The sequence below is a fragment of the Vitis vinifera genome, chromosome 15, assembly GCF_030704535.1.
Source record: "Vitis vinifera cultivar Pinot Noir 40024 chromosome 15, ASM3070453v1".
In the NCBI taxonomy this organism is placed as follows: Eukaryota; Viridiplantae; Streptophyta; class Magnoliopsida; order Vitales; family Vitaceae; genus Vitis; species Vitis vinifera.
In genome coordinates this window covers 6,307,846-6,327,553 of record NC_081819.1, presented here as the reverse complement: position 1 = coordinate 6,327,553, position 19,708 = coordinate 6,307,846, and the positions used below count along the sequence as shown (strand labels likewise).

Genomic DNA, 19,708 nt, shown 5'->3' with positions numbered 1-19,708 from the left:
AAAGTACAATACTATCTTCGTAAGAGGTGGTCATTAATTCTTCATCATCTTCTTCTTTTTTGCTATATTTCTTGAATACCTAATAGGATAGACACATGTTAATAGAAAAGTAAGCAACAAGTATCAAAATAGCAATTTTCAAGTATTATATTACTCAACATGCATTTTATCAAAGGAAATCAAATGAATATCAAGGCACCCAAAGTCAATATCAAATGAGGATATAGTTCTTAATGACATACATATTCATGAAACTTTAAAATGGGAAGATAGAGAGTGTACCTATATAGCAAGCGTTAGTGATTCTACAAAAATGAGGTTAATTCACCAATAATAATGATAAGAATAAAGACTAATAAATAAAAAATAACTAAACCTATATTCTTAAAGTGGCAATCATCTTCTTTACATGGTATGATTGTCCTCCAAATTCATCAAAACGTGTGGATGCCTTTCACAAAATCTGGTGGTGCCATATTCTTAAAGTGGCAACATTCTTTTTTTTTTTTTTTCACAAAAAATAAACTGACGTGTAGTGGAGGTTCAAAGTGGCAACCTTATTCTCATCGTAGTAGACCCAAGAAGATTTAATTTACATTCAATGAAAGTTGTTGTTTGACGAAGTTTTACGGATCTATCAATTAATGAAGTGCTTGCATTTTCATACTTGCACTGCCACTCTGAAAGTTCCTCATCAGTAATATCCCTAGCAGCAACTACAAGTGTGAGTAATCCTTGTGATGAATATTCAGTCAAATGGCTCTGAGTTGCCAGCCTTACACGACTATTCCTCCCACTGTCTTTTACTAAAATGCTAAACATTTAAGAATCAACACCTTTCACCAAGACTTTCATAGTATCGTTGGGGAATTTGATGACAATAGACATTCTTTTGGGCACGCTATCAAACTCATGCAGACCCAATAAATCCAGACTGTGCAGAGGCAATTGAAACAAATTGCCCAATTAAAGCAACCCATGGCATTTCAGATGTACTTCTAGGACCCTGATTTAACAAGAGAGCCTGAACAACAACAAGGATTTTCTGGTCTGATGCAGCTTGATCTATTTTACTAATTACACCGATTGTTCTTGTACCATCTCCATCATATTCCTTGGCAATTTTGAGAGCTCGAGATGAAGCCATTTCGGGTGCCTAGTGTAGACCCTCAATTTTGTTCCTTTAGCACATGTCTTTAAATTCATTTTCAGTGCTCCACAGTAGTTCCTTGGTGGCCCAGTACTACTCACCACTTACCTTTTTCTAAGTCACCTTGGAGACTTTGGTTGAGGGATTATTTGATCCCTTATTGTGACCCTTGGCAGCCCTAATTTAGACTTAGGCTTTTCTTGTTTTTTTAGGATAGCCTTTAGATACACTTGGCCCATTAGGCACCACCCTAGGCCCGCTTAGTCTCATCATAGGTCCGTTTAGGCACACTTGGCCCATTTGGACATTTTTAGCGTGACTTGTATGACTTGCATGGTTACATGGCTTTTGGGCTCGGCTTTTGTTTATTGGTTTATTTTTATTTTATTTTATTTTATTTTATTTTAGTTTTAGTTTTATGATTATCATTCACTTTTTATTAGTTATTCTCCTCTTTATATTATTTTCCTTAACTTATTTATTATTTATTTTTATTTATTTATTTATTTATTTTTTACCATTTCCTAATTTATTTACTTGCTTATTTATTCATTCAATGATTTAACTTCAAGAATTTCATGTTTTTGCAAGGAAACTTACCATTGGAGTTTAAGGAAGGCGGGACTCTCCTTGGAAAGTTTTGGAGGGGAATTTGAAATTGGGAAGATTGCTTTTGATTAGAAGATTTGAAAAAAAGGATAAGGAGAAAAGAAGAGAGAAAAATAGGAGATTTCGGTTTTTTTAGGGAAACAAATTTAGGTCTTGAGGGATGATATATATATGTGAGAAAAGGGAAGAAAAGGGGCAGCAGGTATTGGAGCCTAGAGAGGGAGGAGAAAGAAGAAAGAACAAGCAAAAAAGAGGATTTTTATCTGGGAATTGTCCTTAGAAGGAAGAGAAAAGATAGCCAGAAGCCGAGCCATTGCAACCAAAGCTGTCCAGGTATGCACCTCGTTGCTTTCAGAATTCTTACCTATATTTGATTTTTTCCGTGAGTTCGATTCCAGCATATATAATTGTTTTGTTGATTTTTGTGTGGACGAAAAGGGCCACAATTTGCTTTGTTGAGATTGGTTGCTTGCCTGTTTGCCTTGTTTTGATTTTGGATGTCATTAATGTCTTCGGAAGCATATATCTCCGTGCCTATTCCCACTAACCAGAGCCTATTGAAAAATCATGAGACGTGGTCTTATTTTCTTTTAATCTCCCATGTCTGTTTTCCCATCGTTTCCGCTATTCTCTACCATACTCGTTTTTGCTTTTCTTCCTATCCGTCCTATGGCCATCAACTCTTCATATGGGGTTGACTCCAAAGCTTGGGCATGCAGTCATGAGATTCAGCAAAGAGAACAAACATTTCAAAATTCTAGCTTGTCGGCTGTTACATTCATTTGTTAAGGATATGCAGATTAAGGACAGATTGAGAAGCATGGTTCTGGAAATAGAGGATCTTTCCGCTGGTTATTTGGTCTCTGATAACTACACTTTCACCTTCTGGGTTCGTACCTCCGCTCAGCTATTGATGCATGGGATCAATTCGTTTGTACAAGGTGCCGTTCTGAAAAGGGGGTTCGAGTATGACTCATATGTTCAAAGTGGTTAGTTTACATGTCTGCAGGAATTGAGTGGTTTGGCTGCTTGCTAATGGATGTTTTTCATCAATTTGTCAGCCAAATTTGGTGTATCAGATTGTAATGGTCAATGCATGTGCCAAGATGGGAGATCTTTACCTTTGCTCGGAAGTTGTTTGATAAAACGCCCCACAAGAACCTTATTGCACGGAATGTAGTGATTTCGAGACATGTGCAATGTGGGCAACCATAGAGTGAGAATCACCATTGGAAAGAAGAGTATCGACCACTGAAAAGAGAGAGGCACCAGAATCAGAAAGAGGATCAATGAATACGCATTCATGGGACAATGATGACTGCCAATGCGTACAATACTATGGGGACCGACGAATCATTAGTTTTCTGGAAGACTTTTGGAGGGAGGAACACAACTGACCGGGACGGCTGAGCAATATTCATGGAGATGAGGTCCTACCTGTGGTGATTCATGTGGGTCTGATGAGAAGAGTGTGATCCAGACTTAGACTTCTCAACCTTTTCAAGGTGAACCTATGGTTGTGGTTACTAGTGGAAACTCTGTTCTCGGACAACAGGGGCAAACCGTGATCTTCAAATTTCGAAAATTGATATGCACACTTCAGGATCCATTTGTCCTTTGCTGAGCCTGAAGCAAGACGAATTTCCCTTTGTTCTTGTCCCACTGTCCAATGATAACCAGGATGCGCAGCTAGCTGCTAAGGAATGCATTGAATGGCTATATACACTGTGTTCTCGTGTTGTTGTTTTTTTCTTTCTAGCAGAAAAAGTGTGAAATGGCAGGGAACAGAGAAGTTCAGAGTCATCTTCTTGAAGAGCCTTTCAGCTTAATCCTTCAAAAGGGGGCTGATATTGCCAAACAGAAATGTTTTCCCACCTCTTTTTACATCTTTGTTCGGCTCCTCCTGTCATAGCCTTTTAGTGCCACAGAATATTAGACAGAGGTCTGACTAATCTACAAGGAAAGACATATTATATTTCATCTCAGACTTTGCTTTAAAGCTCTCTTCATGTGTAAAGCTGAAGATTTTATCTCTGCTTAAAGGAGTTGGTGGTGAAGCTATGTATATTAAAGATGTGAAGTTATTTCTGTCAGAACTTTTAAGAAGACGTAGTCAATATCATTTTGGGCTGAATGAACCATGTCAAAAGTTATCAAATGATTGAAGTAGAAATCCTATGCCTTCTATTGGAGGGCTGTGCTGTTCATGCTTCGTCAGTAGGTGAATATGATTTTGAAGATCATCTATTGAAGGCTTTACAATTGCCGCTAGATGATATGTCTCTAGAAGACCCTGCTCTTGCACAGCCTTATATCGCTGTCTTGAGGAAGCTCAATTCTCCTCTGCATAGTGGTCTGACGACTGAGAAACAAGAGTTGTTGTTTCGAGATCTTATATTTCTGTTCCAGAATGATAATTTCAATATACAATATGACGCTAGGAAAACGTTGTTGCACGTCCAGATTACATGTCCCGCGCTAGTCTAGTCGCTTGATTCCGTTTTGGATAAGAGGGTTCCATGATTGTTTCAGCATGTGGAAAAGATTTCAATAATCCATCTTGCAGATTTGTTGCAGTCCTTGTTGCAAGTTTTGCTATAGCAAGAAACGTGCAATGGTCAGAGATTGATGGACACACATAAGTTGTTGAAGTTTCTCAACATCATCTATGCTCTGGAATTCGTGTATGGCAGAAAATCATTCATAATTTGATTGAGATGAAGTGTCTTTTTTGGGCCATTTGGGGATCCATCTATACAACCTTGACCATGTTTTCTGGAAACTTGATTTCATGGAAAATTCTGCAAGGATGCGACTATGTTTAAGGGGGAATCACAAAGGGTCTGATCATTTTAATGTTACAGTTAATTACGAAGGTTGTAGGGATATGAAGCACGATAAGGAAAACGTCAAAGATCCATCTAACGCTCCAATTCTTGCAGTAGAAACAATCTTAATGGAAGAATAAATGAAGAGGATGAGCAGACAGATATTGATAATTGGGTAGAGAGTGAGGCAATTGATGTGGAGCAGAATGGGAAGAATAAGCTAAAGTCATCTGGAATGGCCGAGCAGCCCCCGCAAGCATCAACAGATTATATAGATACTCCAATTGCTAATAACTAAGATGTGGTCCCAAGTCCAAGAGTAGTTGCCCAGGCATACTTAAAGAATGTATAAGAGCAATCTTTAGGACAGCATGGCAAGGATCTCTGCTGTGAGATTAGATCACTACCCCGAATCAATCGCTTCACTGGATGATGATCTTATTTATGGGCATCGCATAGCTATCTATGTTGACTGGAGCTTTGGAAGAAGTTACAATTATAATCAGTATATTTATTGCAGGATTTTGTGCAAGATATTACAAACTGTATTAAAAAAAATGAAGCCTTATGAGTATGGATTTCGGGTATTCTTGTTGACAGTTTGTATTGTATTGGTGTCGGGGAGCACTTCATCAAAATTTCTGCAAACAGCTCTCTATAGCTTGTTATTTATTTGGGGTCTGTGCTGGCATTTATTTGGTTGTAAATATATATATTTGCCTCATTTGGGTTGGCAAAGATCAATGCAAATTGGTGGTGAAAAATTTTCAGGGTGCTGCTACTTCTTTGGAAGGTCGATCAGTTCTGAGAAAGAAGGAATTGAACTAGACAGATAATTGTTGCTTAGATCCAGATCAGAAAAGGCTTTGTTCCTGACCCAGGTTCTTCTAGCCTAATGAGGCCTGAGATCCACGACGAATCTCTGATTCCAAATGCCAACGACCGATCCTGAAGTGCCTTCAAACCAGGGGTAATTTGTGTCTTAGTAACAGGAAGTGCTGGCTATGTTGGTTCACATGCTGCACTATGACTTCTCAAGGACTCATACTGTGTAACTATGGTGGATAACTTCTCGAGGAGAAAATTAAGTGCCATTAAGGTTTTACAAGAACAATTTCCTGAACCTGGGAGGCTTCAATTTATTTATGTTGACCTGGGAGATGTAGAAATTGTAAACATGATATTTTCAGAAAATGCATTTGATGTTATAATGTATTTTGCAGTTGTTGCTTATATTGGAGAAAACACCCTTGAACCTCTCAGGTATTGGAAACATTTCCAGTAAATTCATTTGGAGCATAGTCTGGAAGTGAAGGCCTGCTTATTGACAGTCATGATTGGGTATCAAAAGAAGTCTTGGCTAATTGTTGCATACAAACACATCAACCACTAGTCAGATTGTATTTACGGAGTTCTAATTACATAACCCGAGTACAGGAAAGTCTCCATATGTGGTAAAGCTCGCCTTGTGAGTTCAAATGCAGTAAACTCATCATGCTTGATTCCAAGAAGGAAGTTGAAGGAACCCAAGGCTGTACTCCTAGTTACATTATCAGTCTTCTGCCTCAAATAGCATGTGTCAGTATCTTTTCTATCCTTAGAACTATGGATACTTCTTTAAGTTGATCATATTGTTTGGCTCTTTTAGATGAAACCGCATTCGTTTGTGATTCCTTGAAGAATACAGAATTTGAACACATCGACGACCATGATGCTTCTGCAGTTTGTTTCCTTAAGAAGAAACGTATTGATTTCAACCTCTTAAAGCATTTGGAAAAAACAGATTTATCAGAAGATAACATAGGAGGCAGACATGACTAAGTTTTCTAGAACACCTAGAGGCGCAAGTCAGGATTTCAGTCTTGCTGCAATTTAGGATGCCGAAGTCTCCAACAGTTCCGCCAGTTTACAGAAAACTCCAATACCTGATCTGAACGTTGATGAAACACACATTGCTTTGGTGAAGCTCTCAGAGAAGCGCCGATTACTCCTACTATTGGACATGTGCGACATGTAGTCCAATAACAGTTTGCTCCTCGAAGATGCTATGATTGAAATGAAGATAAGTCGGATAGGTAAAAATTTGATTGATCTTGCTATGATCGGGACAACTTCCAATGCTAATAGCATGCATCAGGCTAAACCTTTCTCCCCAAAGTCCATTGGATTGGTGGATTTTGAGAATGATTTTACTACTTATAGTAAATTGAAGCAAGTCAAATCCAGCAGCAGTGCTATTGAGACACAGTGCAGATCAATTAGTTCTTCGAATTTAAACAGCAAAGCTACAATGAACTTTCAAATATTCACTCCTCCTAATCCTTTACCAGCGTCAAGCAGTTAATGGAATGTTCAGAATGCAAAAGACAATCCTCTTCCCGGAAATGCAGGTTACAAGAAGTGATAAACTGCCAACGGAATTGGGCAAGAATCGAGGCTTGCCACTGCCAGTGACTCTAATGACGCTGCTGATTTTGAATTCAGGTTAAAAGATTTAAATTTGAGAGTAAATATAATGTTTCTCAATTCAATAGAACACACCCGTGGGCTTGCTTAGTTTGACAGAACACATCAGCAAGTTAGCATCTGACCGGCATGAATACGAATCAGTTGGCTCACTTTACCTTGATTGTCCTCTTGTTGATGATCTCCAAGCAAATAAGAGGTGGCAGGTCCAGGTATCAGAGAATGGGGTAACTCAGCGAAGAGAACAAGTGAAGAACCTACAGATTGCCCAATTGTTTCCAAGATTACTCACAGATATGTTCCAGATTCTCAAGAATTCCTTCAACACTGTCGAGCTTGTCAGAAAGTGGGAAGGATTGCAACAACTTCAGACCCTTGCACATAATGAACACCTACAATTCTTTCGAACTGAGATGACTCCCCAGAAGTTGCATAATTCGTAGTCTCAATTGTAGCAGGAACAGAAAGTTCTACCTTCAGATACGGAATTGGACCTCAAAGATTGAAATAAGTGGTGGTGTCCAAGTTTGACTTAGAAAATGAAGCAAAGGAGTTAGAGAACTATAAAATAAAACTGCAGTTGGGAAAATCCTGAATTGGCAGAGAGGTTATAATCCACTCAACCCTTGCAAGATCTGTTCTGGGATATACAGAAATAGAAGAAATAAAGAAACTGAGCCACAACCTCAGACACAAAAGAAAAAGAAGACCTGTCAAAGAAAATTGAGATGTTACAAGTAGATCAGTGCACTGACATAGAAGAGCTATTTTTACCTATGATGACTCAATGCTCGCTAATGACGTAAATTGAGGAATTAACAGCCCGATGTTGTTTCATCTGTTGCAAAGGACCCGAGCAAATTCGCTTGAGTTCCAAGTTTGAGGAGGAAGTAAAGTTGTTAACTTTTGAATATGGGCACGCAGAAAGACTTGAGAAGAAGGAAATTGACTTTATGGATTTTGATTGTGACCTAGGGTTATCTTCAGAAGCTGACTCCAGTTTCAGGGATTTATGCAAAAGGGTTTCAAGAAATGAGGAAGAGCTCAAGAACTTAGTGATGCAAAACACTTAAACGCGTGTGAGAGAGTAGAAGGGAAAAATTCAAAGGGGACAACAGCAGTATCTACGACCACCAGCAATGCAAGTCATAATCACATCCTTGGACTGCCTTCTGAAAATGGCCATCCTGGTGTATACTCTCCTCTTCCTCCTACACCCCTCATCTTCATCATGCTTCTACATGTTTTAAATTGAGCTTTTTCCAAATTGTTTATATCCAAATAATCCCTACTTTAAAGAAACATCCTCAATCCTTCCTTAAGTAGTAAGATCCCAATTTTATCATGTTGTTTGCTGCCATTTTCCTTCGGGCATGCACTTTCATTGTTTTATCCGATTTTTAACTATTTTCTTGATTTTCTTGATTTTCAACAAGCATGAATAAACTTCATGATTCCAAGTTATGGGATTCATTGAATCAACTCATGCGAAATTAATTAGGGCTTTGGTGGGGGCCCGACATTCATGATATTTCCTCAAATATTTTTTGTTTGATATTTGATTAATTGTGCTTTCACTTTGAGATACGTGAGATTATTATGCACCTATCATTAAGCAATCTTGTTTCCCATAGAGGCATTTTAGCTTGCTATCCAGGTACGCTCCTTCACACCTATTTTTGAGAATTCTATTGACACATATGTTACTGATGACTATACCCATACATGATGCGATTCTTGGATGTTTTGATATATGCTTGATTTGCTTGGATAAAACACTTTGTGTGATATATCATCTACACTAACTTTTATGTTTTATGATGGCGTTTGAGAAGCCGTTCAGGTACGCACTTCGACTCTATCTTATAATCAAATTTTCTTGTCAGACATGCCATTTTTTTATGATCACCTTAGTCAACCTAGGTACCCTTAGTTAATTAATTAATTGCCACATCTCCCTCAACTTCGTCAGTAGAGACCTTTATAGGGCTTAGAGGGGTGCTACCTCTTAGAGGTACTTTCCCAATAGGTAACCTGATCCCCGAACTGAGACTCGGGTTTTTCAAAGACACGCTTTTCCAAAAATTATGGAGTCATTTTTTTAGGGTTTTATTTCTTGTTTTATTTTCCCTTCAAAAATAAAAAATAAAATAAGTGGCGACTCCAAATTTTTTCCAAAAATCAATTTTTCACAAAAATAAATAAAAAGCGAGTCTCGCCGATCGAGTGGGGACGCACGTGAAAAATGCGGGTCCACAAATAGGTTACTTATTGGGAAGGTACCTTTAGGAGGTAGCACCCCTCTAAGCCCTAAAAAGGTCTCTACTAATTAAGTTGAGGGAAATGTGGCAATTAATTGATTAATTATAAGTACCTAAGTAGGCTAGATGATTCCAAATAAAATAGCATGCCAAACAAGATCAAATCACAATAAAGGAAGGTTAGGATGCGTACCTGGACTGCCTCTCAAGCGCTATCATAAAACATCAGAGTTAGTATAGAAGTATAACACACAACATGTATTTAATCATAGTGAATCAAACATACATCTAAACACCTAAGGATTATCAAACATATGCATACTTCACAGTGACATGATTGTTTACAAAATTTAGAAAGTAGGTGATAGGGGGGGGGGCGTACCTGGATAGCATAGATAACTTACAATGCGCTTCCATAAGACATGAGGGATTAGATAATAATAAAATAAAGAAACCCTAGCATGCTTGTTATCTAATTAGCATAACAAAAATTATCAAAGTATATGAAAACATTAATTATCACACACATCTTGTATACAATTCCTAAAAAAGATAGACATAATTTCAACAAGTGACAAAAATGGCAACAAAAATAATTTTTGAAAAGATTTTCTTATGTAGGGGTTTCACCAATTCCCCAATTGATATACACGAATTTAGCTCAGAATTATCCCATTTATTTGGGACCACAAGCTTTGATTCGTGCCTTTGTTCAAAACCAAAATTTTTGTTGAAAACCGAGAAGGATGCCAAACCGAACAAGATATGGTTGCATATTATTTTAAGAAAATGGGGTTTTTTTTATTCTAAGGACTCTAAATGAATTTTTGAAATGGATTGTTAAGGGGATCTTTTGACTCTAAGAAACTCTAAATGAATTTTTGAATTGGATTTTTAAGGAAAATGAGATTTTGAGAATAGTGTTATATTTTAAAAATAAAAAGAAATTAATTTGAAAGCAATAAAGTGTATGAATCAAAATATCAAGCAAAACAAAAGAGAACAAAATCACAAAGTAGAATTTTTGACAACCAAGAAAATTGAAGGTGAGAAAGGGACCAATCATCATTATTTTTCAATGGCCTTTGAACAAAAGGAAACTATCAAAGCAATAAATTATTAATATTTAGATCAAATAAGCTAATGAAATATCCATCAAGAATTAGCAACAAGGATTCAAGAAGCGCATAAATTGAGAATAACAATCAAGAATTAACATAAGATTAACTAAACACATAAATGCCTCTAGACTAAAAAAATAAATTAGGACTATATTAAATCAAGATTAAACTTTATCTAACGGGATTAATTAAACTAATGTATTAAAATCACAAACACATACAAGTAAAGAACAAATTAAAACTAAATTAAATTGTAATTAAAAACATGAACTTTATTTAATAAGATTAATTAAACTACTAAATTACAATTACAAACACATCCAAATTAAAAATAAATAAATTAAATTATAACTAAACTAAATCGGAATTAAAAAAATATAAACTTGATCTAGAAGGATTATTTAAATTAAGGAATTAAGATTACAAATACATTTAAATTAAAAGATAGATTAAAATTAAACTGAATTGGGATCTAAAAAAAACATGAATTTTATCTAATTGGATTAATTAAACTAATGAATCAAAATCCCAAACACATCCAAACTAAAGAATAAATCTAAGCTAAACTAAATCGGAATTAAAAATATGAACTTTATCCAACAAGATTATTTAAACTAATGAATTAAAATCACAAATATACTTAAACTAAAAGATAGGTTAAAACTGAACTAATTCAAAATTTAAAAAATATGAACTTTATCTAATAGGATCATTTAGACTAATGAAATAAAATCACAACTAACAAATAGATTAAAAATAAACTAATTCATATTAAAAACGTGAACTACTTTATCTAACATAATTATTCAAACTAAAGAATTAAAATCACAAACACGCTTAAACTAAAAGATACGTTAAACTAAAAGATACATTAAATTTGAACTAATTTAAAATTAAAAAATATAAACTTTATCTAACAAGATTATCTAAACTAATAGATTAAAATCACAAACACATTTCAACTAAATAGATAGATTAAAAATAAACTAATTCAAGATTAAAAACATGAACTTTATCTAACAGAATTATTTAAATTAATAAATTAAAATCTCAAATACACTTAAGCTAAAAGATAGGTTAAAACTGAACTAATTTAGAATTAAAAAATATAAACTTTATCTAACATGATTATTTAAACTAATAAATTAAAATCACAAACATACTTAAATTAAAAGAATAAATTATAACTAAATTAAATTGTAATTAAAAACATCAGCAGAATTAATTAAACTAATAAATCAAAATCACAAACACATCAAAGTTAAAAAAACAAGATTAAAACTAAACGAAACCGGAATTGAAAACCGGAACTTACCTATCTCGCATCGCCGATCCCCCCCCTAAATGTGTGGCCTTTCGATGCTGAGATGCAGCCGTGTGGAGTGGGGTCTCGGTAGTGTCCCCAGAAAAATCTTCAACAGTGCTCCTTGCTATCCCTCGGATGCGTGCTGCCGCGTATGGAGAATGGTGCGGCTGGTTCCTCCCTTCGTGTGGATCTCTCTGCTCCTCAAAAAAAAATCCTCTCGCCTTTCTCCTTCTCAAGCCCAAAAAATCCTTCCTTTGCTTCCGAAAAATAATATCTCTCCGTGTGGATCTCTAAAAAAAAAAAAAATCCTCCTCCTGTGTTGATCTCTCCTCGTCCAAAAAAAAAGTCCACCGCGTGTTCTCTCTTTTGAAGGCGGCGCGTGTGCTCCAAGTGTGGTGGAAAGTGGCAGCCCACTTTGAAGAGAATTTCTGCTGCTGGTCGTTCCAGAATCAGTGATGCGGTCACCCTCTCTTGCCCTCAATGTGCGTGCTCCTCCGAAAATCCTCTCTTGGTGTGTCAAAGTGGCAACCGAATCTCTTGTCCGAAGTCCCCTGCTGCTCTCCAAAACCTGTGTGTGCTTCCCTCTAGAATACGTCGTCCGCCCCCCCGTTTTTTCTGGCACCTTGTTTGTGGAGATTCTATATACATATGCCCTCTATGGAAAGTACAGGTTGTCAATATTATTATTTCTCTCTCCCGCTGGTGTTAGTGCCTCCTTTTCCCATATATACGTGTTGCAAAATCAACATCCCACTATATGCGGGTTGCCTCTATGGTAAGTTCACATATTCCCACATGCAACCCGTGATTTTCTACCAAAAATTGCCATGAAAAAGTCTTCACATGCATCTCATGCATCCACTTGCAGCCGTGTATGGTTGCCTTCTGAAGACAAGTTGGTGTGCTTTGCTTCACTAAAATTCAGCATGCACCAAGTCTCTATGCAAAGATGAGTTGGCTGCAACCCTCCCAAAATTTATCCATTAACGGATCCCAAGTATCTCCACCAAAATCATGCAAAGATAAATACAAAAAATAAAAATTAGAAATCATGTAATAATATAAAAATAAAATAAAATAAATCTCAAATAATGCAATCAATCACATGCGTTAAGAAAAAAAATATATATTATTCCATGTAACTTAAAAAAATTAGAATCATAATCTCAAGCAATTTCCTAATAAATAAATAAATAAATAACCTAACAAAAAATAAGTAAATAAATGAATAAATAAATATCACATGGGCAATTAAAATTTGAAAATAAAAATAATGCAATAGAAAATAATGAAAAACGAATGCAATCAAGAATCGAAATAGAGTCCAATGCTCACCTAACCCTGGAATCGGGCAATCAAACTCACATAATTAAGTATCAAAAGACCATCTCATGCAATCAAAAGTAAAAAAACAAGCCAATACTCATCGAAACCTAAAGAACCAAGCAATCAAGAAATCAAACCTAAACAAGTGTCCAAATGGCCTATTTTGAAAAAAGTGCCTAAGTGACCTAGGGTGAATGTGTGCAAGTTGGAAGGTGCTTAGGATGTTTAGGACAATGTCTAAGTGAAATAAACATGCCTAAGTGTGCTATCCTAAAAATGAACCTAAAAGCTATCTTAAAAATGAAGGAAAAGCCTAAGTCTAAATTAGGGCTGCCAAAGGTCACAATAAGGGGTCAGGCAATCCCTCGACCGAAGTCTCCGAGGTGACTCAGAAAAAGGTAAGTTGTACGAGTAGTAATGGGCCACCAAGGAACTACCGTGGAGCACTGGAAGTGGATTTAAAGACATGTGCTAAAGGGACAAAATTGAGGGTCTACACCTGGACAGCAGGTACAATAACCAGCAAAATGGCATCATTGTGCTGAGCATAGTCACTCACCAATGTCTCATCCATAATCCGTTGATCCAATCCAGGAAAATCAACCAGTTTCAAAGGAGGTGTTGTACTAGTTCGTAGCTTCAAATATATTTCATCTTGGTTCTTGCCTGAGGCACCCTTACTTAGCCTGTCCTGGAGACAATGTCGAAGAGCACTTGCAGAAACTTGTTGAGATTTGTTGGCAATTTGCAAGATGATCGACTTGCTGCTTAGGGAACCATCCTTTTGTAAATCAATACATATTAGAGCCTGAGTAGCACCATTTTCTCCAATAGGTAAAACAGGATGTCCAATCAAATTGTTTAAAACTGCAGATTTACCAGCACCGACATTTCCAAGAGCAACAACGTTAAGAAAAGTTGAACCCCTGCAAGAAGAACTGGAACTCAAATTCTCATCCGCATCTTCATCCGCCAACAGCGCCGCGACCTAGCATATAGACCCTGACAGCTGCATGAGCTCGTCGATCGCCTCCATGAGATCAACCAAACAATCCAACAATCAAATGATCAAACCCTAGGTGAATTCGGAACCGAGATCGAGGAGATCGAAGCAACAATTGGAACAGACAAAATCAAAACCCTAGGTTGAAAATTCAACGAAGATAAAAAAAAAAAAAAAACAATAGTAGAAATCGGAGATCTACGTGGATCGAGGTGCGGGAGATTGGGAGACTTTGAGATTCAGAGAATCAAGAGGTTCTGGGAGAAAAAAAGAGTTGAAATGTCAACGAAGAAGTCCCCTTAACTAAAGGGAATTTCAAAGCATCCGACTCCCACAAACCTGAATCTTGAGAAGAATTTAAAGAAGATCCATTGGAGAGTTTTTTGGGCTCTTGGTGTTTTCCACTCCATAACCACCAAGAAAAATGGGTTAATGACACAGACATACTCTTACTCAGATATCGATTTGAATAAGAACATAATGAATTTTGGGGCTAGAAATTTATGAATAATTAAGATGTGGCTAAGACCAGATAATCGGAAACAAATGCATTTCGATGAGTAGTTTTTGCCTTAAAGGTCAAAACCTAGAAGATTGCTTCTCAAAATCAAAAACCTAATTTCCCTTTCTACCACTTAGCAGGAACCATCAATCTAGTGAGAGAGATTTTTCCCGAATGGAGCTAGATTGTTCTTCATTTTTCAAAGCCTTTTTTTTTTTAGGTAAATAAAATAAAATAAAATAAACATTTTAAAAAAGAAATGAAAATAAAATAAAAAATAAAAACATAAAGTAAATAAACAAATAATAATAATAATAAATTTATGAAAATCAATTCATGGAATATATTTATAACTTTTATAATGTCAATTTTCCATAATTAATTTTCTTCTTTCCTAATGTCTAAATTTGTATGAGTTAACTTAAAAAATAAAATTTTGAAACCTGATATTATGCCGAACAATTGATAAATCAAAATTCCAAATATCTTAATTTTCAAGCTTACACAAATTTATTAATTATTTTTAAATCAAATACAAGTTAATTACTAATTTAAAAATAATGAAAAATAGTTTATGAAAAAAAGATTATATTAATACAAACTCAAAAAAAAAATCATTAACATCAATGAATAAAAAAAATACTTTATTAGTATTGATTTTATTTATATCCAGTTATAAAAAAACCATAATGTAGCAAATTTTATTTCACTAAAATTAGTGAATAAAAAATTATGTACAAAAATTTATTTCAGTGCTATTGATATAGACTAAAAAATGATTTAATCAATTTGATAAAAAAATGAAAATTGATATTAACATTACTAAAAAAAATTTATTAAATATTAACTTCCTTAATCAAAATTGATTATTGTCACTTCAATTTATAATACTTAGTAAGTAAATTAGATATACACATATCAAACAAATTATTATCATTATTGCTTTTATTTAAGTACCTTGAATACGTTGACTTATAAATTATCTGTCAAGATTCTATTATATAAGTCATGAAAGAATTCAACAAATTTTATATATGTCATTATTGGTTTAAACAAGTTGTATATGTCATAGTTGTTCATTAAAATAGGCAACATTGACACATATCACCTTAAGTCAAGATAATATATGTCAACAATGACCTTTTTTCTTATAGTGTGTAAGTGATATGGGTTGAATGATCAAATTAATGCCAATACATAAAAGGGATAGCTAGGAGATCGTAAAGTATAATTTTGTTATGTTATGTCTTACTTTTAGACACTCAATCCCAACATTATGAGGGTTAGTTCAGTTCTCTATTCATATGTGTGCATAAGGGCATTTAGTTAAATATGTAAAACTCCAAGGAGCTTGTAAATGGTCTCTCTAAACTAGGCTAATTGATTAATTGAAGCCTAATTAAACTTACTAATTAATTAGGACTTAAGTAAAGTAATTTAAGTGACTCGAGTCAAAGATGGGCTTAAGTCACTTAAACCTACTAAAAAACCTATAAATACCCTCCCTTAAGGGTTAGGGCTTTGTTCTAGTCTCGTGTTCATTGTGAAGAAAAGAGCTCTAACTACCAATCCTAGAGAGGATTTCGCCCCTCTAATGTTATGATTCAAGGAAGAGTCATTACAATGGAAGATCGTTGGGATTATGAAATTTATAACATCTACTACACCTTTAATACATCTCTTTATCAACAAGATTTAAACTATGAATATTCAAATCTTAGGTATAACACCATTTTTCTAGATCTAAAAGTTTTTTCTATATCTATATTGCTTTTGTTGCTAGGATCTAGAAGCCTAGGAAGATCAAGCAAGCACCCTAATTGATTTAAGTATAGGAATGGAGTAATCCTGGTTTTCCTACATATAGATATTGAATTAGTTTATTTATCATTTCCTTGATCTTTTAATAAGATAATTATCATTTCCTTTTAGCAAAATTTAATATGGTTTTTTAAGTCAGGATTGAGATAATATTTAACTTGTGCCTTTTCAAAATATGAAAATTAGATGTAGAAGAAATTGTCATGGTATGAGTAAATTTAATGTTTGAGAATTGGAATTTTATTAATTTTTTATTAAAGCTAATTATAATATTTTTAAAATTTTTAATTAAACATTTTTTATTTATTTAAAAAACAATGTTTGAAAAAATGTAAATCAGTAGGGCAACACCTGGAGGGGGTTGAATAGGTGTATTTAAAAAGATTATAATATAAGAGATGAATTATTTTAAACCAATTTAATTCCACGTGAAATAAGAGATAAACAAAATAATCAAACATCAAACAAATAAGCAAGGGACACAAGAATTTTTATATGGAAACCCCCACACTAACTATGGATATAAAAAACCATAGGTTCTAAGACCTTTAATCTAAAATCTATTATTTGATATCAAGTTATATAGAATTACCTGACAACTTGCCCCTAAGACTTACTATCTAGAACCTACAACTTGATCCATGTCTATGATATAACAATCTCTAATTGCTTCACTGAATTCTCCTTAACCTCGCTGAAAGGATGTAGATTTTCTAACCCTAAATGGCTTAGAAGTGATTCAAAGATTTAAAGATTCAAGCTTTGAATATTTCTTACGAGATTGGGAATAGCAGGGCAAGTTAGACTAAATCTCCCTATGTGTGTCCAACCCTAAATGGGTTAAAAGAGGGTTTATATAGACCTATAGGCCTAGGGTATCGGTATCTCGAATTTTTCAAAAAAGATACTCATGAATTTCTAAAAAATAAATCTACCATATTCTGGTAGATTTGAGACCATCGCTCTGACACACTTACCCATAGGTCCAACCTTTAAAGCCTTAGGCGCTTGAATGTTGGATAAACACTTAAGTGGTTCCAATGCTTGAGTGCTACTTCCATTGTTTGAGTGTCCCCTATTTTTCCAAAACATTAATTTAAATATTTTTAATTAACATAAAATATACCAATCCACTTTAACCCTTTAATCATCTAACTCGCCATTAAACAAGCTCTTTTACACTTATCTGTGACTTTCCAGTTGAGCTAACAATAACCTTGGATCTTCAATGGAGAGTCACCATGTAAATAGTTTCCTAGGCTAGAATATATTAGAACAAAATTGCCAACATACAATGTACTATACTCATTGTCCTGAAAAAAAGCATATACATTCATATTCTATTCCCACATTTTATCATGTTCTTCATTTTCTTTAAGTTCCTTGGTATGATTGAACATTTTTGTTGCCTCACTGTTCAATCTAGTCTAATCAATACTGTGGGGTTTGATTCTATTTTAATGGATAAAAAACTCAATCAAAATATCAAGGTAGGTTTGTATAATTAAAGGTTTCAAAATTCATGTTTATTGGTCTTCCTTTTCAGGGATGTTGAATTTTCTTCTAAGCAACTAATGAATTTTCTTGAGAAGAAAAGTCAAAATAAAATATTAAGAAGTATGCATCATGTGTATGTGAGCGGTATTCAATTGATCAGAAATGTTAGAAATTCCCTTTATTCCTTTACATAACATGCCTGTATAATGGAGGCATTTGTATTAATTACCATCTGACAACAAATTTGTTTTTTTCTTTCAATTGATCCATTTCTTGCTTTGGAAGTTTTTAAGAATATAATGGTCAGCAATTTGATCTCGTGGATGCCGAATTCAACACAATACTGAAAGAATTTTGCATTAGAAATTTAAGCCAAGTTGCAGACAGAGACATACTGATATGAATCATGACATATTCATGAACTCCAAATTTTTTTTTAGGTATGGTGAGGTTGCTGCAAGTTTGGCATGACGAAGAGCTTGGAACTTGGCAGTCATCTTGTCTTGACATGGAGAATTTGCAAATTCTTGCATCCACACCGACAACAATGGAAACTTATCCTCATTCACCATTTTCAAGCCAGCTACCTCTTCAAATATGCTCATCATGTTAGCAAGCCATCCCAAGGCAAGATCAACAAACCCAAAGAACCTCTTTCCTTTCATCTCGTCCTCCTAGAACTTGAGGTTCTCCATGGTTTCAATCATTTCTCCCTCCTACTCTTTCTCTTCCTTAAGGAAGACACTAAAAAAATTGATGTCAAAACCTACATCCAAAAAAACAAGGCCTTTTCCAATTCCGTTTCAACCAAGGAACAACATTATCATCACCAAAATTGGCCTAGAAGCAAGCCATGGCTCTCTCGTAAGGGTCTTCAGCAACAATGGAGTTTCCTTCCATGTCTCATCAACGTATTCCATTGTATATAAGAATTGGAACATTTTTTTGGATAAGATTATAGTTGATTCGTCCCCATTGCAGTCACGCCATTTGATTCTGGCTCAGACGGGTGTTATCAACAAAATTTATAAACCTAAATCACCATACACTAGGGTAGCATAGCTAACATAATATAGTGGCTCGAGGATTGTCCACAGGAATGGGTTTTCATCGTATAGTTGACTTAGATGAAAGAAATAAAATGGTGTTTTTTCTTATGAAAGTTAGCTTTTAAAGAAAATGAAATTATGGTTGGAAAGATTTATTGCTAAGTTAAGCAAAAAATAATAAGTGAAATTAACTATAAAGAAAAGGTCTCTTGGAGCTTTAGGTTACTAGGATCGGGTTCCTTAGGCAAAGGGGGAGATTCCGAATCTTCTCCTCACGTTGGGGATAATAACATAAAGGATGGTTATCTCCCGAACCGGTTTTATATTTAACAATTAAGATTTGATCCAAAGGTTTCATGGAAAATGATAGTTGCTTCCCATTAATGGCTTCAAACACTAAATATTCTCACCTTGAACCACCTTCCAATGGCTCGTAAATGATAACTAATAGACATCCATGGATCTAGTAAGAAGCATCCATGGAATCCGAAAAGCTTACTAGGTATTGGTCATTCAAGGTGATCCTTACCTTGAACCACCTTCCAATGGCTTGTAAATGATAACTAATGGACATCCATGGATCTAGCAATAAGCATCCATGGAATCCGAAAAGCTTACCAAGTATTGGCCATTCAAGGTGATCCTAAGGGATTTAAAGCTAAACCTTGAAATAGAAACCATTAATGGTTAACAACTACTTTCATTTAAAGCAAGGACAACTCCCACCTTTGCATTCGGGTCCTTTACCTAACTTCCATCACTACAAGAA

The 19,708-nt window shown here is 35.0% G+C and overlaps 1 protein-coding gene across 1 annotated transcript; it reads right to left on the bottom strand.

Annotated features, from left to right (window-relative positions):
• Nucleotides 1-910: 910 nt before the first annotated feature.
• Nucleotides 911-18,555, bottom strand: LOC132255165 (dynamin-2A-like). The gene is made up of 3 exons (XM_059743012.1): nt 18,430-18,555; nt 13,567-14,055; nt 911-1,156 (listed from the first exon to the last, which is right to left on the bottom strand). The coding sequence occupies exons 1-3, from the start codon at nt 18,553-18,555 to the stop codon at nt 911-913; spliced, it is 861 nt and encodes a 286-aa protein (XP_059598995.1).
• Nucleotides 18,556-19,708: the final 1,153 nt, after the last annotated feature.

Coding starts and splice junctions, on each gene's coding strand:
- LOC132255165 (XM_059743012.1), bottom strand. CDS start 18,555: ATGAAAGGAAAGAGGTTCTTTGGGTTTGTTGATCTTGCCTTGGGATGG. Junction 14,056..18,429: donor ATAAGTTTCCATTGTTGTCG/GTGTGGATGCAA, acceptor TCTATATGCTAG/GTCGCGGCGCTGTTGGCGGA. Junction 1,157..13,566: donor TTATTGTACCTGCTGTCCAG/GTGTAGACCCTC, acceptor GGTCTACACTAG/GCACCCGAAATGGCTTCATC.